This window comes from Hemibagrus wyckioides, linkage group LG14, assembly GCF_019097595.1.
Source record: "Hemibagrus wyckioides isolate EC202008001 linkage group LG14, SWU_Hwy_1.0, whole genome shotgun sequence".
Classification (NCBI taxonomy): Eukaryota; Metazoa; Chordata; class Actinopteri; order Siluriformes; family Bagridae; genus Hemibagrus; species Hemibagrus wyckioides.
This window is the reverse complement of record NC_080723.1, coordinates 1,425,595-1,450,687: the sequence shown is the minus strand read 5'-3', so window position 1 is coordinate 1,450,687 and position 25,093 is coordinate 1,425,595. Positions and strand designations below refer to the sequence as shown.

The 25,093-nt window shown below is 39.7% G+C and overlaps 3 protein-coding genes across 7 annotated transcripts in view; 1 reads left to right on the top strand and 2 right to left on the bottom strand.

Annotated features, from left to right (window-relative positions):
• Nucleotides 1-221: 221 nt before the first annotated feature.
• Nucleotides 222-16,042, top strand: bnip2 (BCL2 interacting protein 2). 3 transcript variants are annotated; one of them, XM_058408609.1, is made up of 11 exons: nucleotides 222-1,158; nucleotides 5,020-5,115; nucleotides 5,383-5,456; nucleotides 5,706-5,888; nucleotides 6,985-7,167; nucleotides 7,565-7,667; nucleotides 9,550-9,681; nucleotides 9,922-10,008; nucleotides 10,105-10,203; nucleotides 12,508-12,560; nucleotides 14,455-16,042. In XM_058408609.1, exons 1-10 carry the CDS (start codon nucleotides 821-823, stop codon nucleotides 12,524-12,526), a joined length of 1,314 nt encoding a protein of 437 aa, XP_058264592.1. In that variant the 5' UTR covers nucleotides 222-820; the 3' UTR covers nucleotides 12,527-12,560; nucleotides 14,455-16,042. The 3 variants fall into 3 exon arrangements, with proteins under 3 accessions (XP_058264592.1, XP_058264590.1, XP_058264591.1); XM_058408607.1 differs by lacking the exon at nucleotides 12,508-12,560 and adding an exon at nucleotides 11,986-12,021; XM_058408608.1 differs by lacking the exon at nucleotides 12,508-12,560 and having other exon boundaries at nucleotides 223-1,158.
• gcnt3 (glucosaminyl (N-acetyl) transferase 3, mucin type) lies at nucleotides 14,882-21,326 on the bottom strand. Of its 3 annotated transcripts, XR_009206546.1 has the most exons (3): nucleotides 19,943-21,326; nucleotides 18,477-18,639; nucleotides 14,882-18,178 (listed from the first exon to the last, which is right to left on the bottom strand). XR_009206546.1 is itself a non-coding variant. In XM_058408611.1 (2 exons), exons 1-2 carry the CDS (start codon nucleotides 21,181-21,183, stop codon nucleotides 18,609-18,611), a joined length of 1,272 nt encoding a protein of 423 aa, XP_058264594.1. In that variant the 5' UTR covers nucleotides 21,184-21,326; the 3' UTR covers nucleotides 14,882-18,608. The 3 variants fall into 3 exon arrangements, 2 of the variants coding, with proteins under 2 accessions (XP_058264594.1, XP_058264593.1); XM_058408611.1 differs by having other exon boundaries at nucleotides 14,882-18,639; XM_058408610.1 differs by lacking the exons at nucleotides 14,882-18,178; nucleotides 18,477-18,639 and having other exon boundaries at nucleotides 18,697-21,325.
• A 671-nt stretch (nucleotides 21,327-21,997) lies between these two features.
• LOC131365034 (proprotein convertase subtilisin/kexin type 5) overlaps nucleotides 21,998-25,093 on the bottom strand; it is a 28,049-nt gene continuing 24,953 nt past the window's right edge. The window contains exon 16 of the mRNA XM_058408606.1: nucleotides 21,998-22,837. Coding sequence (XP_058264589.1) covers nucleotides 22,437-22,837 — 401 coding nt within the window. The 3' untranslated portion in view covers nucleotides 21,998-22,436. The remainder of the gene's footprint in view (nucleotides 22,838-25,093) is intronic.

Here is a 25,093-nt window from a genome sequence, read left to right as displayed (position 1 = left end):
TTTAGACATTCTTTCATAACATGTTTACCTATATCTGTTTCCAAAAATGCAAGTAATTTTGGAGGTATATGTGTTGGACAACCAAGAGCAGGGATTATTTCACTCTTTTTAAAGCTTTTTGCTGGATCGAGAAAAGTTGTACTGAAAAGTTGTGCTGGACATGTTGACTGGTCAGCACAGGGACTTTTGTTTTGGCGCAAACACCGCACACTTTTTGTTGTGGCTCGATGCAGTGCAGTTGTCGAGCTTTAGGAAGACTCGCAGCTAATCATGAGATGAGACAGCGTCAGTGCGGCTACTCTTGCGTCCAGCAGTGGATAATGTCTTAAAGATAAACGCCATTAGTGGAATCTGGTTAATATTTTTTGACCGCATGGTTCCCGGAGATCTCGCTGTCGGGTTTTGCTTTAATTGTCAGTTCCTGTCCGTCAGCACTCCGTGAACTCGAGGGCTAGCAGACTAGCTGAAGCGGCGTCAACATTTCTGCTGCAGGAAGGAAGAGACAGAAAAGTAGCCCAACAAAGCCGGACACTGGAATTTGACTAAAAAACGACGTGTTTCTCATGTCATATGATAGTTAAACATGTCGGTTGGCTTATTTCGAGTAAGTTAATTGTAAATGTTTACTGTTGAAAGTCAGTGTTATTGTTAGTTGACTAGCTGGTAGGCCGAGCTGAAGAATTCTTTCCAGTCTGACTCGGATTAGCTAGGCTAAGCTAACTGGTCACACTGGATTGTTTTGGCCGGGGTGCTGGTGCAGCTTCCTGAACTTATTCGCCGGGCTGTTTTGCTGACATATTACCGACCGTCCAGCTCGCTCATGGCTACAGATGCGACTGAGAGTGAAGGGAGCTTGAAGCAGACGGACACAAATAACACGGTTATTAATAAGAGCAGTGGTGAATCAGACACACCCAGAATTAGTGCGACGCTGGAAAACAAGTCGAGTGAACAAGGAAGCGCGGTGACAGCGGACTGCACTCCCACAGAGCGCGTGACTTCTGCGGATAATGGTGACCAACCTGTCCGGTCCAGTCCGAGAAAAACAGAAGGGGTGCGAGAAGAAGATTCACACAAAGGGCGAAGTGAGGAGTCGACTCACAGCAGCGCGCCGGTGAATCTTCCGCACGCGCACTCTCCCCTGGAACACAATGGCAGGTAAGAGAGTCAGTCATCTACCTGTTACACCTTCATCCTCTCTGTGTACAGACTTAACCTGATAACATAACTCGAAGTTCATCACAATCCCGGCACTGGATATATCAGGTAGGGTTTTTTTTTTTTTACTTGGTACTGTGTCAACACAGTGAAGTGTTGAGGATGCAGAAGATAGGGATAGGTGGAGAGGGATGATTTGTTGTAGCGACCCCTGAAGGGAAAAGCCGAAAAAAGAAGCCTGTGTCCACACACCCTTGTCACTGTTTATTTGTTCATTCTCTAACACATGGGTCTCAGATATTTGCATCATTTTAACTGTAAAATAAATCCCACTAACACACTCGGCATATTTCAGTGTCCCAAAACTTTTGGCAATATAGTGTAGCTTTCTCCTCATAAACTTTCCACTGACAGAACCTTCAAAGTCATTATTTATTGGCCTACGTCTTGTTGAGGTTTGGAATTGAATATTTTGTACCGTTAATATATATCTTTCACATGAATAAGAATTTCTTTCATTAATATTTTAAGGGATAAAGTTAAACTTTAATTACTAAAGGTACATTATATTGAAAGGATTTATTCTAAAGGCACCAAAGAGTGGTAACATACCAGAATGTTCAGCTTACTCAAATCTACAGACATTTATGCCATTTAGAAGAAAAAGAAACTTTTATTACGGCCACACATTACATTACAACACAGTGGAATTCTATTCTTCACATATCCCTGCTTTTTTTGAGAAGTTTGGGTCAGAGCACAGGGTCAGCCATGGTGCGAGCAGAGAGGATTAAGTTCCTGGCTCCAGGGACGAGCAGCGGGGAGGTTTGTAGTGCTGGGGCTTGAACCTTTTCTCAGAGTATATGCTTAATTAACCCCTGGCAGAGTAAGACAGGAAATCTTAGATGACCACTTGAGACACGAAGGTGGACTTCAGTTACATTTAGGTTTCTTTATCATACAGACACCATCCCTGGAGGGAGAAGGATATTGCTTCTTCCAGGTCACACACTGCTGCTCATGCTGTAACACAGGGCAGTGTAACGCTCTCAGAGGAAAGTGTATATACATCCTGGGAACGGAGGCTCTGCAGACAACAACCTTGTGATGAGAGAGGAAAATGACCAGACCCGTTTGAGCTGACAGGACGTATAATGTTATTTGTTACATGTACATCACAGCACAGTGAGATTCTTTTTTGTTAGGAAGCTGTGGTCAGAGTGCAGGCTAAACACTCTTTATTACTGTGGTGAGCATATAAGCATCACAGAATACACAACATGTCAGACTTTGAGGTTGATGGGCTTCAACAGCAGAAGTAAGCTGACCACATCAGTGGTCCACTCCTTTTAGACAAGAACAAGAATCTGAGGCTATGATGGGCACAGACTCATCAGGTGATATTTATTTTCCTTCTAATTTTCAACTGTCCAGTTTGGGTGAGTCTCTGCCCATCATAGCCTTAGAGAGAAGATATATTTTAAAATAAATGGAGCAATTCTAAAGTGATGGTGGAGCACAATTGTATATATGTACAGCTTCAACTATTCTCTATTTCAATGAATCAGGTGTGTTAAAGCAGGGAAAACACTAAAAAGTGCAAGACAGGGTACTCCAGGGAACCTGTGCTCTAGGATGGTACCATGATATGTACTATAGTGTGTGTAAACAATTTTTTCTAAAAGCATTACGTGATCATACTAGACAAACTAAGGTGCAGAAATGGCTAAGACGTGCTTAAACAGTCAGTTTGTCGCATTATGTCATCAGCGGTGTTGTATGGTTAAAGAACCAAATACACAGGTTCTTTATTATGAAGCGTGACAAACGTGCATGCAGCTGTTTACTCGTGCATATTTCTGTGACATGAGTCACTTCAGTAAAACTGCAGCGTGTAAACTGTTTAATGGTTTATTTATTTCTTCACCTTTGTAGGGTGGTCAGGAAGTGCAAAATTCCCATTTCTGGAAAATTATGTGATGTCCAGAACCAGTGGGAACATGTTGAGCAAATTCGTCAATTTGAACATGTTGAGCAAAACCCAATGGCAAAATATAATGTCTAAGTTATAAATACAAGCTTTTATCATCATTGGTTTCTGTATTGTTTTAGACCAGCAATATCAAGAAATCAACCTGTGAAGTACTGCAAGAGGAGATAAATAATTCCTAATCAGGCTTCATCAGATAAAATGTCATTTGCTCTGTTATAGCATCTTGACTTAATCTTACTACACTCACTGCTGTCTAGAGTTTCTTTTCCAGGAAAAATCTAGGCTTCTCAGTAGTATATGAGCTTAAAGATGGTGGTGTTGATGTTAAAGGTTGTTAATCAGCCTCGTTTTAATCTCTACCCGGAGTGACAGTGTGCGTGATGGTGAACATGGATGGCATGATAATTAGCTGTGTGAGACAGCGAGCCAGTGTTTGTGTTCTTTCTTCCATCCTCACATCTGAGGGCCACCTTTTAAATACCACCAGCTGTTACGTGAATGCGTTTTATTTATTTATTTAGATAATGATTTCTTGGATAAGTTTAATGATACTTTGCAAGAATCTGACAAATTAAAGGCAGGCATAATTACTTCACTCATGTTTTGTTTGATACACCGAACAGGCATAACATTATGACCACCTGCCTAATATTGTGTTAGTCCCCCTTTTGCTGCCAAAACAGCCCTGACCCGTCCTGCACTGTGTATTCTGACCCCTTTCTATCAGAACCAGCATTAACTTCTTCAGCAATCTGAGCAACAGTAGCTCGTCTGTTGGATCGGATCACACGGGCCAGCCTTCTCTCCCCACGTGCATCTATGAGCCTTGACCGCCCATGACCCTGTCTCTGGTTCACCACTGTTCCTTCCTTGAACCACTTTTGATAGATACTGACCACTGCAGACTGGGAACACCCCACAAGAGCTGCAGTTTTGGAGATGATCTGATCCAATGGTCTAGCCATCACAATTTGGCCCTTTTGGTCAAACTCGCTCAAATCCTTACGCTTGTCTATTTTTCCTGCTTCTAACATCAACTTTGAGGACAAAATGTTCACTTGCTGCCTAATATATCCCACCCACTAACAGGGGCCATGATGAGGAGATCATCGGTGTCATTCATTTCACCTGTCATTGGTCATCATGTTATGCCTGATTGGTGTACACAACAATTTACTTAAATAAAACAGTGTTTCCTTCCATTTAATAAAAGCACTGTTCAGTAATAGTGTGATACAAACATACAGTAGTAGAAAACATCCACAAAGCTTATAATGTACAGTTCTGACCACAGAGCAATCTAGAAATAGCCTGCTGCATCCTGTCCTTGCTGTAATCCCAAACAGCAAAACGTCCAAATATGTTAATCCTCTTTAGTAACTGCTGCAATTACAGCACAAGTGTGCAACTATGTGGAAGGATCTGTCATGACAGTCTTCATCAGTTAAAGGTTAAATATTTTTGGTGGGTTTTTTTTTTGTGAAGTGGAAGTTTGTATTATTCCTTGGTACACGCTGTAAACTGTACAGGCTCCAAAGCTTGTGTGTATGTTAGCACTAGCCTGCCTGTAGTTTAAGTAATTTTTGGATGACAGCATTGACACTAATGCCATGTGTCTCAGAGTCTGAGACACTTAAATCCAAAAGCTTTTCTAGGAAGCAGTAAACCTGCTCGACTCCAGAGACTTGTTCCTGATTCAGGTGGAGAAGCAGCAGTGACTCACACTGACTCCTAGCAAGTCTAGGTTTGTGTGAATTACCTGCTAAACCACAGACAGTGACAGCAACAAAAGCTCTGGTTCAAAGGAAGCCAACTATCTCTCAAAGCCAAGCTAGCTCCATAAGTTCTCGTATCTTTTTGTGTTTTAGTTTCGATCGTCAGGAGTCGGTCAGCACTACAGAAGCTCGATTGCGAATGGAAGGAATGGAGTTCAAAGAGGAGTGGCAAGACGAGGACTTCCCCAGGTAATTAATTACTAAATGCTAAATGAAGGCGCATTTAGATAAAGCTTATTTATGTTTGTTTTTTATTTTTCAACAGACTGTACAGATAATATTATTCAATGATTTTATTTTTATATTTTATATTTGTTTTTATATTTGATGGAGGGTTCGCAATACGTTTCAAAACCTTTTATTTGGTCATAAATCTCCTCTGTGGAGCCCTATATATTAAACACATCTTTTGTGTTAATTCGCAATTAATTTTTACTGTTCTTACCAAATATGAAGACCGCTACCTGAAGAAGGAGAGATTCAGCTTGATGAACATCTCTTCACCCACACACCTGGAGAGGAAGATTCTGGTATGGGCCATAGATGTTTTGTCTAGATTTTAAATGATGTCTATTCTTTTTTTTGCTCAGCAATAGCTTGCCTTTACATTAGTGATGATGCAAAAAATGTCCTACTGGCATTTTTGACCTAAAATGGCATTTTTTCCTAACACTTTATTAGAGCATGCATCTCCAAAACATCGGACAGCCTTTGTTTCCTTTTAGGGTGTAATATTAAGTACCTGTATTGCTCATCCTTTTTTATCAACTATTCTGTAGGTCAGCAGTATGAATCAAACAATGGCAAGAACACAAAGAGGAGACTGCTGGCTCCAGAAATCAGTCTGAACCTCGATCGCAGTGACGGCTCTGTGCTTTCCGATGAACTGGACGAAAGCACAGAGCTGGACCTGGACGGTATGGACACCCCGTCAGACAACAGCAACGAATTTGAATGGGAAGGTAAGGATAGTTTCTCAGGTCTGACAGTATCTTAAGGTCTTCTTTTAGTCCTAACTACAGATAAATAAAGAGTTCCTAACACACCTGAATGACCTTACTTAGCTGTAGGTATCGCTCTAAGCTCGTAAGCATTCTCCTTAAGACCTGCAACTTTTCTCAATTGGTCTTCCATCAGGAAAGAAGGGAAAGTGAGTCCAGGAAGACCTTCCATATTACCTCATGGTTAAATAGTGTTCTTGTTTTGTGTTTCCACTCTTGCTGCCATCTTCTCTGTGCTGGATGGATTGTTTCCTCCTAGTGGTTGGGAGTAGGCCTCTGGCCTGCCCTCTTTGGTAAGGTTTACCTGGGTGACTGTTCATGTCAAATCCATACCAATTTGATTTGTGCACATTCCTCTTAATTATTTATTCACTATTTTTGATTTACACATTCAGCACCATCAGTGATTCCTAGCCCATTCAGTGGTCCCTTGATTATTTTTCTGTTATGTTATGTTTTTGGTATGTATCCCTGTTGCATGGTTCCTAATCAGTATCTGTGAATCACCCAGTAAATTTCATGGAATAGGATGTGTCTGTTTTTCTAAGAGAAAATGTTAATTTTTAAAGAAACTATCAACATAATTTAATTTAAAATCTCAATATATTCACACTACTTTTTTGTCTTTTCCTTGAATCAGAGGTTTACATTAGGAGTTATTGCATTTCTTCTGAAATCCTTCTGAAGTGATAAATTGTCTTTGGTTGTAGTGGTTTCTTTGAAGCTTTATGATTTTAATTTTCTAGAAGCTGATGTTTGAGTAAGTTAAGCCTTTCTCAGATGAATGTTCTAAGCAAATTGTGAGACAAAGCCAGTTTATACAAAGTGGTTTTCTCCTTAGGACATATAATTATAGATGATACAAGGACACTCTCTTCATCTGCTTGGCTTCTCAGTGCAGTAATCTTCAAAGTGGGAGGAACTTAAGTTTTGTGTTAGGGAGCTCTTTTATTAGAAGAGCACAATAGCAGTTTGTGATTTATGAAGATGTAGTAACTACAGGAGAAATTAAATGCACAGATGTTTGTCTCTGACTCTTTTATGTCCTGCTTTTCAGATGATCTCCCAAAACCCAAAAGCACTGACATGCTGCCCAAAGGTGTGGAATCGGTGACGGAATATTCAGCCTCTGAGGAGCGCGATGATGGCCGACGCTGGAGGATCTTTCGCATTGGGGAGCAGGACCACCGGGTCGATATGAGGGCCATTGAGCCTTACAAAAGAGTCATCAGCCATGGTGGTCAGTAAATATAACCTGGTTCAGAAAAGTACTGTTGGGGATAACTCACTCTTAATTCTAATCTATTCATTTATCAATTCACTGTATCCCTTTTCTACTCTTTTAACCACCCTCAATAAGCACTTATTAGGGACACTATTATAATACTGTGTAGATATTCCATTTGCTCCCAAAGTACAGCCCATCCACCTCAAGGTCCAGTGTGCTGTGCATTCCAAGATGCATTTCTGCTCACCACAGTTGTAGAGAATGGTTATCTGAGAGAGCTTTTCTGTCTGATCGTTCTCTGCTGACCTCTGATCTCTGCCCCTGGCAGATGGCTTATGTTACTATAATGTGCTATTGCTAATGTATTCTGTGGTAAGTGTTTGTTCAGAAGTGCCTCCTACTTTTGTAGGTTACTATGGAGATGGACTGAATGCTATTATCGTCTTTGCGGTTTGCTTTATGCCTGAGAGCAATCAACCAAACTATAGATACATCATGGATCATCTTTTCAAGTGAGTTCACCATAGTTTTTTTTTTTGCTGAACCTTTTGACATCTAAAGGCAGCTAGCTTTCATGTGGTCTCATGCTTTAACCCTCTGGGGTCGACGGCATTGTCGACGATGCCAATCAACTTTTTTCTCTTTGAAAGTGTTTTTGTAAATGAAATTATATTGTAGCAACATAGAAAAAAATATGTACATAAACGGTAGACGGTTGTCTTTCCAAAAAGTTTGTTGCCAAATAAATGTTTGTTATTAAATTAATGTTAAAAATAAAAAACAAAGCTATGTCAAATTCTCGTCTCCACACTCTCCGGAGACCCGCCCCCTCACTTAGCGCTCCATTCACATGCAAGATTTATGTAAACGACTCTATTCAGATGTAAGTAAATGCTAATTGCTGTGTTGTTTGGGGGGAGTGATGTGCTGATGCTGCCCGTGTCTAACAGAAAAAAAAGGGCTTGAATGAAGAAACAAACAAAAAAAATCTTCCATATCGTTGTTTGTGTCTAGCATCGAATAATTATTTGACCGTGAATGTCTGGAATGTGGTTTTGTGAATTTATGACTGAAATAAAGATGCTGACATCGGCGTGTGCAAAAGGCGAGTATATATTTGTGCTATGTTGTTTCTCTGAGTACCATGATTTTATTATGTTACATTTCGTCTGCTTTGCAAAAGTTGCCACTCTTTGTGATCTGAGTATATAATGACTGAAATAAAGCTGCTCACATCGGCGCGCACTTCCACGCTGCAAACCGCAGCATTTTGATCAAAAGTCAGATGAAAGTGCGCACCGATGTGAACAGCTTTATTTCAGTCATAAACAGTGGCAACTTTTGCTGAGCAGATGAAATGTAAAATCAATAGCAGTACCACAGAAAAACATGGCACAAATATATACTCGCTAAATAAACACTAAATAAAAGTGAAAGCGCGCGCCGATGTAAGCAGCTGTATTCCAGTCATCATATACTCAGATCACCAAAAAATAGCACGATATGAACAGCTTTATTTCAGTCATAAACAGTGGCAACTTTTGCTAAAACAAATAATATAATAGTACCCCAGAAAAACAACATAGTTGTCTGTGAATGGCTGGAATGTGGTTGTGAATATGCCTTTTAGCAAATGTTCCAAAAGAATTGCATTTCAATAAAAATTTCAGAAACCATGCTTTATTTTTTGTTTCTCTCAACAAAACCTGGCCTCAGTGTACCCTGTTTTTGTAGGAGGAATCTGAATGTATAGGTGCGAACAGCTGAGACATCAATAGGAGTCCTGGGGAAACCTGGTGTCACCTGAGCCAGGTGTCAATAGGTCTTACATATTCATGAATAGTCATGGATTATTCAGTGAAACAGAGGCTCTGCTGAAAAACGTTAGGCACATCAGTCGCTTTACCCCAAATAAAAGGTCTTTCTGAGTGTTATAATTTAGCTGTTTATCTATGGGCCCACACCCAAGACTTTCATGAACTCAGTCCTGTGTTCAAAACAATCTGCCAATCTGTTTGTTTATTCTCCATTTTCACTGTTTGTCTGCTAGAGTTCAAAATTCTATTTTCATGTATGTGTACTTTGACATAAGCTTAAAAGTAACACATGAATCTAACATATTTACATCAGCCATATTATGAAAGCCCAGTTTGTGCTCTATGTAAATAAGTTGAAATGTATTAGCTACTACACTGGTAAAGATTTGAAATTTACACAAATTTAAGAAGAGAACCGATTCACCGCAGGTCTTCAAAAAGGCCTCAGACCCCAGAGGGTTAATGCTTTATCAGAATATTCCAAGCAGTCTGATGGCCAAGATTCTTTTTTAACAGCAAATACAAGAAATGGCACAGAACCTCCAAGACTTTAATAATGCTTATTTCTTTTATTCAGGTATGTAATAGGAACTCTGGAGCTGCTGGTGGCTGAGAATTACATGATTGTGTACCTGAATGGTGCCACCTCACGCCGTAAGATGCCCAGTGTGGGCTGGCTGAGGAAGTGCTATCAACAGATCGACCGGAGGTGAGTTCTGCTCATTTGTTCTGTCTGGGTCTTGATGTATTTTAAAAATGTAAAAAATGTTTTTATCAGTTTAGAAAAGAATTTCTGAGCAATATGCAGCAAAGATGTAGATTTATATCGTGCAGGCGATGCACTAATAATGTGATGCTATGAACTGCATTGTTTTTTGTGCCTCAATTGGTTGTCCTTTTCAATTTGAACAATATTTTAAATGTTTATTTTTTTCTATCATGCTTACAGACTAAGGAAGAATCTGAAGTCTTTGATTATTGTCCATCCATCTTGGTTCATTCGCACACTCCTGACCATCACAAAACCTTTTATAAGGTCAGCTTTAATTCTTTTCATGTCAGTGACTCTGATTACTTAACACGCAATGTGATTTATTTAATCAGTCTTTCATTTTGTCTGTTAATTTTCCAGTTCTAAATTTAGCCAAAAAATAAAGTTTGTGTATAGTCTGGCAGACCTCGCTGAGCTCGTGCCAATGGAATATGTGTCAATACCAGAATGCATCAAGCAGTAAGTAAATTTCATACAAGCTCTCCTTCCTTGTTTTTTTTTTTTTCTTCTTCTTTTTTTCGGAAATAATTTAGCGATTCTTGTAGTTAAAAGAACATTGAAATGCATTTGAATAGAAAAACCTTCCTACAAAATGAAAAAGTGCCTGTATCAAATGGTTAGATGGGTTTTTATTTATCATCATTTCTTTATATATCTTCTACACATAATTTATATTTTCTCCAGATCCATGGTGCAACACATAACATTATGCAAGACTACACACTGTACACAAAAATTTATAAAGACTTTATACGCTTTATTTGCTGTAAATACGTCTCGCTGTGTTCCTGCAAGATTGGTGCTGGTTCTGAATGACATGACCACATGTCACACACACTTTTAGGACTGACTGGAAAGTTCAGGAGACGACATCTGCAATCAGTTCACTGTGAGAGCTGACGCTGACCTTGTTGATCCTGGACAAGTAGCACAAGTCTCAGCAGCACAGACTCCCTCTAGTGGCATCCCTCTCAGTACTACACATAAGCATACCTTCCTCAGAGGGTGGCATGTCCAGTATGTAGTTATGTCCAGCTAGTTGATGTGTTCTACTCTTCCATGAGATAAGCTACAAGTCTTTAGAAAGTTAAGAGATAAGGATGCGTGTCTGCTTGTGGTCTTAACCCACTTTTGGTAGTTCCTTTTTTCCCCACATTGGCACAGGGGAACTTGTTCCAAGATTAAGGGGGACGTTCACGATCCTAGTGTACTCAACAAGAGCCTGTACCACATATAGCAGTCTTACTGCACGTGCAGATTAAACTGTGAGCAGCAGCATAGCAAGTGAGACCATGTTAGCCATGAGTAGCCACAAGCTTTCTATGCAGTATATTACACTTGCTGTAGGATTAACTCAAAGCCTTGTGAGGAAAGTAAAAGGAGAGAGACACAACTCTGGCCACTTGGAAGCTTTGAGAGATCATTAGGTCAGTGTTTGTGATGACCGATGAACAGCTCGTGTTTTATGATCAAGAATTACGGATTGCACCTTCAGACAAACCCAGTTACCCTATTCCAGTAAAGCATATTGGTTAGGACCGTTTTCAGAGGAATGAAATAATTTAAGATAAGATAAAACTTATTAATTTAGTTTTAAACTTATTAAACTTATATTAATCCCAAAGGAAACTCCTTTGTCAGATACTGCTTCAGATCACAAGAAAAATAAATATAAATGAAAAATAAATAAAATAATCTATATATTCAAAAATACAAAATGTATTTGATGATATAAATGAAAAACAAATGAAATATTCTATTTATACAAAATGTATTCAAGTAGAAAAAAGGTGCTAGGGAACTAAGAACATATTGCACATAATATGATATTGTGTACGATATTTTTTAAACATTTATTTGACAACAAGCATAACTAGAAATCATGTGACGTGCAAGTGAAGACCTTTTCACATACACTTACCATAGACATGAAGACAGTGGTCAGATTTCTGTCTCTGTGGTGTGGTAAACCGTACAGCAGCCGTTTTCTCTTGGCTTTTTCATGTCGGAAAACGTGACTAAAAATCCCAAATCGTTTAAATTCAGTAAGTGTCCATCGCTGCTGATTTTCCGTCATCATTTTTACAGCTCTGTAATACCTTAACAAGAGTTCTCTCTGCATCCAAGAGCTTAAAGCACGTCTCTTTTCGACAGTACGGTGTATGATTGTCTGCTGTTGGCTGTTTAAACCTTCAAAAAGCTCTCTTGTACCTTAACCCTTCTCCCTGCCCTTCTTCTAAGGTTTGATGAAGAAAAAAATAGGAAAACCCATAAAAGGTATCTGTATGATTCACCCTAGGGCTTTCGCTAAGTCTCTGTGACAATTATCTGCATTGCACAAACTAACCCTTACTGTTTTGAAGAACATTATTAAGAAATAACCACGCATGTGACGTTTGCTGCTGGATGTAAAACTGCTGACCGCTATGTCCAGGCACTGCATGTTTGTTTATGATGGATGATTCACAGATTTCAAGTATTGCTGTTTCTGATACTAGTACTTTTTCTTTTCTAAAGATGAAAAATATGGATAGATTCTTATATATTGTGTGAACAGATGAGGAAATAGTGATGACTATCTGGAATTCATTTTTGTCTCATCCCCTTTATATATATATATATATATATATATATATATATATATATATATATATATATATATATATATATATATATATATATATATATATATATATATATATATATATATATATATACACATATATACACACACACCTTGCCCATGTTTTCTTTGAACAAAAGATACAGATTTGGATGCTGACCTCATTTCCACATTGTAAAGTGTAGACTGAACGGTATGTACAGCAGCAAAAAATCTGTTTTAAAAGGGATGGATTTCAGGACTTTAGTCACTCTTGGTGTCTTGGTTTTCTGTAACATTTTTCTGAAGTGCACGCTTCACAGCCGGTTTGCATGCCTCACCTTTTACCAGCTCTGCCCAGCCCAGCCCCATGTAGCCAGCTATAGACGTGTAGTTTGTTCAGATCTTCCAGTTCAGCTTGTATTACACTAGTCTGTACTGTAATAACCTTGGATAACCAGAATACTTTAGCCGTGTTTCAATGCAGGATGGTTAACCACTGAGCTCACGATTAATCAGAACATTTTGTCTGAGCACATTCAGTTAATGTCATGGATGGAGCCTTTTCATGTGCTTCGAGTTAGAGATGTGTGACAGTCAACAGATTTTGCTTTATATACTTCATACGTAAGATTGTGCACGCAGAAGAACTCTCACTTTTAAAGCTTAGTCTTAATTTTTTATGCTAACCTGAATTTCATTTGAAGTCTTAAATACACAATACTGTGCACATGAAAAGGGTCCATGTAACTAACGGCTAAATTTCCCACGTCTGATTTTCTAAAAATTTACACCCGATTCATTTGTTCTCTGCTTGTGTTTTTTTTTTTTTTTTTTTTTTTTTTTTGCCAAAGCACTTTAACTCAAATCCAAAAAACACCCCTTGATCAAAAAAATAACACTCACTATTATGTTATTTGTGATATGTTATATGTGAAATATACACTGATCAGCCATAACATTATGACCACCTGCCTAATATAGTGTTGGTCCCCCTTTTGCTGACAAAACAGCCCTGACTCGTCGAGGCATGGACTCCACTAGATCCCTGAAGGTGTGCTGTGGGATCTGGCACCAAGATGTTACCAGCAGATCCTTTAAGTCCTGTAAGTTGACAGGTGGGGCCTTCATGGATGGAACTTGTTTGTCCAGCACATCCCACAGATGCTGGATTGGATTGAGATCTGGGGAATTTGGAGGCCAAGTCAACACCTCAAACTGGTTGTTGTGGTCACCAAATCATTCCTGAACCATTTTTGCTTTGTGGCACGGTGCATTATCCTGCTGAAAGAGGCCACAGACATCAGGGAATACCGTTTCCATTGAAGGGTGTACATGGTCTGCAGCAATGCTTAGGTAGGTGGTCAAAGTAACATCCACATGGATGGCAGGACCCAAGGTTTCCTGGCAGGACCCAAGGTTTCCTAGCAGAACACTGACGAAAGCAGGACACTGCCTCTGCCAACTCGCCTTCTTCCCATAGTGCATCCTGGTGCCATGTGTTCCCCAGGTAAGAGACGCACTCGCACCCGGCCATCCAAGAAAAGAAAACGTGATTCATCAGACCAGGCCATCTTCTTCTATTGCTCTGTGGTCCAGTTCTGATGCTCACATGCCCATTGGTGGAGCTTTCGGTGGTGCATGGGCACCCTGACTGGTCTGCGGCTATGCGGCCCCATACACAACAAACTGTGATGCACTATGTATTCTGACACCTTTCTATCAGAACCAGCATTAACTTCTGCAACAGTTGTTGGATCGGACCACACGGGCCAGCCTTCACCCCACATGCATCAATGAGCCTTGGCTGCCCAGGACCCTTTAGAGAACAAAATGTTCACTTGCTGTCTAATATATCCCACCCACTAACAGGTGCCATGATGAGATCGTCAGTCTTATTCACTTCACCTGGCACTGGTCAAAATGTTATGGCTGATCAGTGTAAATCTAAATGCTATAATGTGAAGACAACATACATGTTGTAAATGCTGTTGGTCATTCATGTGGTATTAGAAGTCTGCTTTATTGCATAAAGCCTGTAAGATGAATATCATTTGATTTGATGGATTATCTTCCCTACTGACATGTCATTTTTTTTTTCCGTTTAGGATCGACCAAGAAATGCATGGCAAAGGAGAGATGGGAGGTGCAGAGTGAGGTTGAAGAGGAAATCGGAGGTGGAGGAAAATCGAGTGGGTTTGTGTGTGTGTCTCTCAGCTGGGGGAAAAAAAAACGTTTGTGCCTTCCAAGACTCTATTGCCTATTTACATGGTGGGACTTTTATTCTGTATTGTATTAGCGTGCCAAACACGAGTCGAAATCTCAATGCTGTGCTTCAAGTATTTTTATAATCTTACATGTATAAATTTGGAGGCAGTTGTCATTTGTTGTCGATAATTCCTGTTGCTTCTCCCTGATGTTCAAGGCACTTGGTTTTCAAGTTAGGTGATGCATGTTCTATTACATTACATTTAAAATATATTTATATTCAAATGGTGATAAAGGAGAAGAGATTAATATATATCTATATCTATATATATATTTTTTGCATTGGACAGTGCTTTATGGTGTTACTTTGGACTTACTGAAATCTCACATCATACTTGTTACTGTTTATTGGTGAAAAACATAAGAGATGTTGTATGAGGAAAGTGTTCTTCTCTCCCTCTTCGCCACTTAGGAACAATCTTCAAGAAACGGATCACTTCATAGTCACATATTGTGTTAATCTCTGTAGCAGACATTTGGGATGGGTGTTTATATGGTGTGTGTTATGTTTTTGCAAGTAAAACTTCAACAATACAAAAAACGTCTTCCTCTTTTCCACTATGATTACATGTCACAGGAGCGCACACCACAGTTACTTTAGTGCAGTATATAAAGCAGGACTTTAGCACAGTTATTACGTTTATTTATTACGTCGAGACCTTCCATCGATAACCACCAGCTTTCACCAAATACCGATGTCCTTGTTTATAAAAGAACGTGGCAGTTTACTCTAACATCGACTCTTTAGCTCTTAAAAGAGGTTGGTTAGTTTTTTTGTTACTTCTGACATGTTTTGAATCTCTCTCCTATTGATTATTGATCTATTTTTGTTTTAAAAACCCAGGAAACAACAGAATAAAATGACGTGTAGAATTTTAGGTGGACTGATGGGCAATTTATTATTCACAAGCAGTTTGCAGAAAACATTCAACTTAATCAAATCATCTAAAATCTGGTGGATATTTTAACGATTTTGACACTAAATCATTAAAGTAGCACTTTGCTTTAATCCCCCATTTGGTTATAGGTTAGTCTCGTGTGTTTGGAATGATCCCAGCTGTTTCTTCAAGAATCTTCTAGTGAGAAAAGTCATAGTAAAGGTCATCCTCTTATTTCTTTTGGTCTGCCTGCTTCTGTAGCATTACCTCAAATTTTAGATTTTGGTTTTTGTTGTGTAATTATCCCTCACTAACCGCAGCTAATCATCTTCATCCATCTTGGGTCAAACCGTTGTCTTATTTTCTCCATGATGTATTGAATTGTTGTGTACAGTGTTGCTGCATCATGAAGCAGCATGCGATAAATGCACATTGGATTGTTCTCTGTTAAACGGATCAGACCAATGAATGTACCACCTGTTTTGCTGATAATCCTGATATTCTGTTGTATGTTTGAAAGTGCAGTAATACCAATAAACAAGTACCATTATATTATGCTAGGTCTGGTGTTTAACCTAAAAACAAAAAACAGCACTTTCATTAAAACTCACGTTCACACCAGGCATTTTTGATGATCTTGTATCAGACATTTTCTAAGCTGTTATCCATAATCGGAGTAAATAGTCATTTAAAGTATTTCCCGGCTTAAGGTTAGGGTGTACAGTATTTGCACAGACCCGGTGTAGGTGCAGGTTTGAACAACAATCACACAGGAGCCACACCTGATTCCACCTGTTTAATTGGTTCTGGGCTTTTAATAGGCTCAGGTGTGGCTTTTAGCTGGAATGAAAACCTGCACCCTCACCTGCTCTTTTAGATTTAGGTCATATGCACATTTTTAATCCAGTTCTTGATAATAGACCTGTGTTTGGATGTAGCACTGTAACAGCACACCTGTCCACAATCAGCAGCAGTGTAGGTGAGGTCTGAGCCGTTACTATGGTGATACACCTCCAAACACAGCTGTCAAACTGAACGCAAATCAAATGTGCGCTTGAGAAAAGCCGATTTATTCGTATATGGCTTTGAGCACAAAGGGTTAAATATAAACACTACCATTACCTTTAACTGACTTCTCACCTGTGAACATCCTGTAGTGCCAGTTCCTGCATCTTTCCACACTTCGGCCTCTCCCACACCCGAAGAACGGAGGGTTTTAACCCTTAACAACTAGCTGAGTCCAGAAAATGTCCAAGAAGGGAATTATTTATCAAGTTTAGCTTACTTTGTGTATAAATGCAGGAGGATCTGCACTTTATCTACTTACTTATTGGGCAAACATACCAGTTTGCCTAATATAATCTGCATATTGTGTATATGTTGTAGTTTTATATAATTATCCCACCTCGTTTTTTCTGACACAAAAACACATTCGATGCACATTCATTGAAATTGTACACACTGACCAGGCATAACATTATGACCACCTGACTAATATTGTAGCCCTAACCCGTCCTGCAATGTGTATTCTGACCCCTTTGTATCAGAACCAGCATTAAATTCTTCAGCAATTTGAGCAACAGTAGCTCGTCTGTTGGATCGGATCACACGGACCAGCCTTCACTCCCCACGTGTATCACTGAGCCTTGACCGCCTATGACCCTGTCACCGGTTCACTACTGGTCCTTTCTTGGACCACTTTTGATAGATACTGACCTCTGCAGACCGGGAACACCCCACAAGAGCTGCAGTTTTGGAGATGCTCTGATCCAAACTCGCTCAAATCCTAAATCTTGTCCATTTTTCCTGCTTCTAACACATCAACTTTGAGGACAAAATGTTGACTTGCTGCCTAATATATCCCACCCACTAACAGGTGCCATGATGAGGAGATACTTAGTCATATTCACTTCACCTGGCACTGGTCATAATGTTATGGCTGATCAGTGTATACTGCTTTACTTTGTATACATCACTATGTACTTTTTTTATTGCTACGACTTCCCCAGCCACTGAAGGGTTAACTTTCAGTGCCCAACCTTTTCCAAAATCAAGTATGTCAATTTGATGATCCGGTATGGGGAGCAGCCAGAGGATGACAAAAACTGCTTCTCACGAATAGAGTATATTTAAGTATGCTGCAATTTTACACTTTGGCCAGTAGATGGTGATAGTGTTCTGATTAGCAGTTTAAAACACCGTCCACTTTGCGCAATGCAAAAAAAAAAAAAAAAAAAGTGGTAGTGAGGCTTCAGAAACTTCTGATCTTCTGGGATTTTCAATACACACTATTTTTACGCTCTCCATCTGTCCAGTTTGGGTCAGTCTGTGCCCATGAGAGATACAGATTCTTGTTCTTGACTGACAGGAGAGGAACCTGATCTGCTCTTCTGCTGTTGTAGCCCATCAACTTCAAGATTCAATGTGGTGTGTGTGTGTGATGCTTTTCCTATCTTTAATAAAGATTGCTTAAGTCACAGAGGTTACACTTTTCTTCATTCCTATGTGTGATATGAACATTAACCGAAGCTCTTGATCTCTGTCTCTGTGATTTTAGCATTGTGCTGCTGCCACATGATTGATTTGATAACAGTATAACGTCTCTTGCTACTTCCTACTGAAAATAGCACTTTCTGGCCCGAGTTGTGTTATTCTTCCTTCTGACAGCAATCTTGACTCTTTGCACCTGAGAGGAGGTAATAACGATCATGATTACACATTACACAAAACAAGACATGTTGTGTATTGGGGAAAAATGTTTTTCCCTACTTCATGTACAATGGACCCTTTACTACTGCAATTTTTGGGGTCTCCAAGGTGTGTTAGGTATATTAGCCTTCACCTCTGTATTAGACAGACAACAGATTTTGTTTTCAGTACTTTGTTATGGCTTCTTGAAACTATGTTCTTCCTGAACCTGATAAGAAAAGATGTTATCAGAATGGCAGCTATGGTAAATGACAAGAAAAAAACAGACAAAATACCTGAAACCTTTCTTCTTTTTTGAGCGGAAAGCAAGGGCATCATACTGCACAGTCTTTACTGATCTGTGCTCCTTATCCACTCCAGACCCCCGTCCCTCTTCCAGTTTTTTGCAATATGTACAGTTCTGTACATCACATACACATTCTGTGTGCAATCTTGACACTGTTTTGGGAAATGTGTTAGATTTTGATTATTTGCTATATAGGCGCAATAACTTATTTGAGAACCTAAGTAGGGTAAAGCTAAGACAATCTGCTTATATAGTTAAACAGTCTCTATAGTATTCTCAGCATCAAAACAAAAGAAAAACAAAAGAAACAAAAGCAACAAAAGAAAAAACAAAAGCATGAAGTGAGTGACAGATAGAAACACCTTGTTGGTGGCAGTGTAATGGGAAAACACCAGACTGGTTTGATATTCTATCTGACAGAAAGGAATATTTCACAGTGTTCTGTTTTTTTAGTGATAAGTTGACAAAGCCCAGCCAACACCTACAAAAACTACCAAAGGTCAGCCTTGCAGTCATTAAAGCCCTGAATGAAGACTTTAATACTTTTTTAATGAATCATCTATTGTGAATCTCTTTACATCTGATAAATAATCCAGTCTCACTTCTGACGAATAACCCAAGTTATATCAGAATAAGTCAGTATATCTTTATACGTCTGATGAAGAATCTGTTTAATAATCTTGCATAATTTTGTATACTTCTGATGACCAGTTCATTATAATTATAATAATTATTATTATTATTATTTATACCTTTGTGAAACTCCATAATTTTGCACAGTAGCTATTACACAATTTCTCCTGGATTTAACTGTGTGTTTAATAAATGCTTAATGAATTGTTTTGAAATAAGTCATAAAATGAAGTGGAGGGTTTTCTAATGTCTAATCAGTATATGAATATTTCTATAATATAACTAACTGTAGCTAAATACAACACAGATGCAGTTCATGCTGATTCTGTGCATTTAAGTACAGAGCCATATTTGAGGAATGTCCTTGTGTAAACATAATTATCAAAGAATAATAGAAAATTAAAAGCTGGTAACAACTGCTAAGACCTTAAATTGTTGACAACAAACTTATTTATCTTGCTGTGATATCGCACATAGCACATTGTTTTATTAGTGTTACCTGCCAATTTTAGAATGGAATAAATCAAGATAAGTTCCTCTTTTAACAAACCGAGAATTTGCATTTTGTGGTGTTAAAACTTGTCTTGCTGTATTAAGTTTCACGAACTTTGGGCAATAGAATATTTTCATTAAAAAAACTTTACATATAAATAGAAATACCATCATAATCATCACATTATTATTAATAATAAAGGTTAATATATTGTTAATATGTTAAAAATCTACACGGTCTGTTCAATTTTTGCGAATGTGTAGAGGCACTATTTAATTATTTCGGTTTTATTTGTTTGAAGTAAAGACTGACCATAAATGGCTTTGTACCTTAAAAAAGCTTCCATGCATTTTATAGCAATATCGTCCACTTCTGGGTCAAATTTGTTAGCAAATAGATGTCTCTGCTTCACAATCCAGCTCAGATCTCCTGCTCCATAAACACAGACCGAATGTCTGTATGACCCGGTGCACGGCGGATATGGCGCTCCATCCTTCATGTTTCCTTCAAGATAACTCCACTTGACCAACCTTGCGATGGCCAGCATGTCTGACTCGTCGTATTTTCCATTGGGAGGGTTAGAACCTGGCACCGAAGGCATCCTCTGTAGTGTTGCCCACATGTGCTCATCCGGGCTGTATGTGTCCTTTTCCCATTCCATAAAGTTCTGGATCTCAGGACTCTTGAAGATATGTTCTACAAACGCTCTCGTGACAACAAAGTAAGCATTCCCAGAGAACATAGGGGTATTGATGGGGGGAGGGGTCTTCTTCACGCCTGTCCGAGTCACGGTGTTTGTGACGTTATGATGGTACATCCAGCGAGCTTTTTTGGATGCACTTGTGGCTTCTGACTCCATACTGTTCTTCCCATTGAGGTTTTTCAGAGATTGAACAAGCTCCACGTTGTTTTTTAAAGGGAAATCTGCCCCGCACGTGTTGAGCAGATACCTCCACCCGACTGGAGACTTGAGAAGGTCCTGCATGCAGTTAAGGTCCGCTTGAACTCGAGACCAGGAAGCATAGACGACACTCTCTAACTTGCTGGCCACAAACACGTTGGGCAAACAAGACACAATTGCCCTTACAGCCTCTGAAAAGATCTTAGGTGACTTCTGGTCCACATGAACACAGTAGACATTCTGAGGAGTGTAAATAGCACGCAGGAGCCTCTCGAACATCTCAATCTTCTCATGGATAACCATGGAGTATGCGATTGGAAAGTCTTTTTCCTCCATGCTCAGAGGAACTGTCAGAAACCCCCTGTCTCTGACAAAAGCTTGGCAGTCCTTTGTGACATTTAGGTAGTAGGATTCGGGTAAAAGGGACTTTTTTCTCCATCCAGCAAGGAGTTTGCCAAAGTGTTTGCTGTCAACTCCGTCCATGTCTCCCTGGATGATGGCTGAACAAGCTTGCAGTTCTCCTCTGTTGTGCTTCAGCAGGTGTTTCATTTCAAACTGTCCATTTTTCCAGCAGTCTTTTCTTGTAGGGTTTGTTACAAGATAAATAAGTGAAAAGCTGAAAACAAGTAAACAGACAGACCGCAAGAAATGTTTTTTCCTGTAAGCCATTTTTTTAAAGGTGCAATCATAAGTCAAAATTGGCTCCCGAAAACCAGCAGTCAATAAAGTCAGTGTGGCATTGAGGCTGCATTAAAACTGAGGTATGTGTTTAACAGCTAACAGCAAGCCGGTCACAGAGCTCTATGGGAGGACTAGACGGAAGTACAGTTATTGTGCACACACTATAGGTGTGGCCTTCCTAGAATTGAAAGTATGTTTGCTTTCCAACAGGAATAAGGCTCGTAAGTAAACAAAAATCTTAAGTCCACTTTTTTAAATAAATATTAATGTAAATACTTAAATTCAGAAAAGTAAACTGTGGAAAAGAGTTTAAAGGAACCCATATTTGACGTGATCAAGTTTTTTTTTTTAAAACACATGCTGTTATAGAATAATACATATGCGAAAAATAATCTCATTGTTTTATTCAGAAACATTTACAAACACTGATATTTTAATCTAATTTATTTGCACAGTTTGATATTACTATCTAGGAGCCAAAATGATAAAATAACTAAAAATAAAACAAAGCTGATGTGAACTTATTTCATAAGTGAGTTTCTTATCATGTCTTCTTCTTATTATTTTACGCCATCGCTGCATCCCACTGTAATTGTAACTTAAATAGACTTTAGGAGATTTTGTTGTTTTTCTGTAAAAAGGTCACTAAACAAAAGCCAAGAAGTAGAAAACCATAATCATAATTAATAATCATTAATGAATCACATTAACTGGCCTACTTTTGTCAATCCTTTGTCAAATACAATATGGGGAAATTTAAACACAAGACGTTTAAAGACACAAATGCATTTGATCCAAATTACGTTTTATTTATACAAATAGAACATTACAAATGATTCGTTACAACAGGAAATACAGCTATATTTACAAAATGGAACATGCCACATGATAAACTTGCATATTTTCGTCCAAGAGAGACGTTAGAGCATGGACCTACAGTCACAAAGAGTTACACAAAATATTTCCTTTAGATTTTGTTGGAAATCACAGGTGAGTTTTAGCTTTTCAACTGACAGTTCCTTATTTACACAATCCAATTTTACTGCACTATAAAAAAGATGAACTAACCATTCATTCTCAGATACAAAACAGGTGCATTATATGTGTTTACTTACAGAGAAAATATTTTACAATGAGAAAACATGTATGCTGCGTGCTAACCTTCATTTCCTTGAAAAAAAAGTAAACAATTAAAATATAAAATTCAGAACTCTGCATTACAAACTCAAGGGTCGGCCTCTTCATGCTCGGTTGAGGAGCGTGTTCTCGTTGGCTTCATCCACCTCCTCTTCCTCAGGCTCGGGTTTGTGCACGAATCCGTAACGGCGATAGACGGATCCGTCTCGACTCGTGTACACGACGTCTGCATCATCTCCACTGTCCTCTGGCTCGGGCACTCCGTGGGGCATGGGGCGTGGATCGGGCCTGGTACCCGCTGTCCCGCTCAGCCTCTCGTAACTTTGCTTCCAGCACAGCCTCTTCCTGGCACGGGCCTGCACCAATGCGAAGATGACGAGCGTGAGGACCACAGCCAAAATCAGAGCAGCAGGCAGGGCGGCAGATGTGTGCTGGTATACCCGGGACCTCAGATTCATCTCCTCATCCTCAGCCTGGTTAGGTGCTGAAGCCTCCAAACACAAAGCTGTAAAAAGAGAATAACAGTTTGAAAATGACTGTGCTACGGAAATGCATGTGGACATTCAAAAGTTTGTTGACTCACTCTCCGTCAGCCAGAAAACAGGTCCAGGGACAATCCAAAAAGTAGAAAAAAACAGAAAACAAAGATCTACACCACAGATCAAATGGCTTGTTGAATTCATGTACGGGAACACAGCATTACATCACCCAAAGCAATAAAAGAAAGGTTTAAATAGAAGAAAATGAAAGGTAATAGATAAAATAGATACTGATAGGAAACACGAGAAGCATCATAAATAAAAACGAGAAAACACAAAAGTATGTGGTGTCACACTACAAGCTGTGGTGAAACACAGAGCAGTGGCATACAAAGATCGGCAACCCTGAAAAGTAACTTCAACAAAGAATGTGCTGCATTGTTGATGTACACAATAGAAGGGGAAGTGATATAGGGAAAAAGACAGGCCAGACACAGAGCACAATTGTTGAATTCGTTACTGCAGCTCTATGTTCGGATTGGGAAAGAACTTCTAGTCACCAGAAAGGCCTCAGCTACTCACAGTACCTGATAGACCAGTGTAACATGACTTTTATTTGCTTTTTTAGGTAAGCAGATTTTTTTCCTGCATGTATGGATACAATGCAGCAGCACCAGGATGGACTGGCATTCCTAATGGTGCAGACAAAGCATCCTGGAACTTCAGTGACATGGTGGAGATGACAGCTGACTGTCATCTCCACTGAAAAAAAGTATCTAGGTCTCTACCACCACTAACTCTCCGATGTTGTCCAGCACTGATTCCTTCGAGTTCCTTGGCATGACCATCTGCAAAGACTTGATGTAACATTACTTGTTACTTGTTACTTAACATTGTGTACGCCATCACCACAACCCTCCATCTGGCCCTCACACACCTGGACTGTAAGGACTCCTACGTTTGAATGCTGTTCATAGATTTCAGTTCAGCATTCAACACAATCATCCCTCAGCAGCTGATTGAGAAGCTGAGTCTCCTGGGCCTGAACACTTCTCTCTGCAACTGGATCCTGGATTTCCTGACTGGGAGACCTCAGTCAGTCCGGATTGGGAACAGTATCTCCAGCACCACCACACTGAGCACTGGAGCTCCTCAGGGCTGTGTGCTCAGTCCATTGCTGTTCACTCTGCTGACTCATGACTGTGCAGCAATGCACAGCTCCAACCACATCGTCAAGTTCTCCGATGACACGACCGTGGTGGGTCTCATCAGCAAGAACGACGAGTCAGCATACAGAGAGGAGGTGCAACATCTAACAGCCTGGTGCAGAGCCAACAACCTCTCCCTGAACGTTGAAAAGACCAAAGAGATGGTTGTTGACTTCAGGAGAGCACAGAGTGACCATTCTCCGCTGTTCATCGACGAATCCTCGGTGGAGATTGTCAAGAGCACCAAATTCCTTGGTGTCCATCTGGCAGAGAACTTCACCTGGTCACTCAACACCAGCTCCATCACCAAGAAAGCCCAGCAGCGCCTCTACTTCCTGAGGAGGCTGAGGAAAGCCCATCTCCCTTCCCCCATCCTGACTGTGTTCTTCAGAGGGACCATCGAGAGCGTCCTGAGCAGCTGCATCACTGCCTGGTTTGGGAACTGCACCGTCTCAGATCGCAAGACCCTTCAGCGGAGAGTGAGGACAGCTGAGAAGATCATCGGAGTCTCTCTCCCCTCTATCATGGACATTTACACCACATGCTGCATCCGCAAAGCCAACAGCATTGTGGCTTTGATAACAGTTTCTTTCCTCAAGCCATCAGGCTCCTCAACACCCTCGACTGAACTGTTCTACACTCTCACACACACACACACACACACACACACACTCTCACTCAGGACTGAACTGTATATCAACTCTCTGTCTCTCTCACACACAGATACACACACACTCTCTCTTGACTGTGTGGGCACACACACACATAATTTATATTGTTCATTACTTATTGCACTACCTCAACCTGTCATCCGCTGCTATAGTCATATTTATGTTTATTTCTATTTGCACTACCTCAACCGCTGCTGTGTATTTTTGCACAATACTTTTTTTACATCATTTCATTTTATCTTATTTTATTTCACTTACATTCCATTACACATATTCTTTTCTTTCTTTTTTGGCACAGTGTCCTGTGTTCTTTTGTGTTGTCTTTCTTGTATTTATTGTCTTGTCTATGCTCTGTTTGCACCTAGCTGCACACTGTGCACTTTACGTGGCTAAGACAAACTTG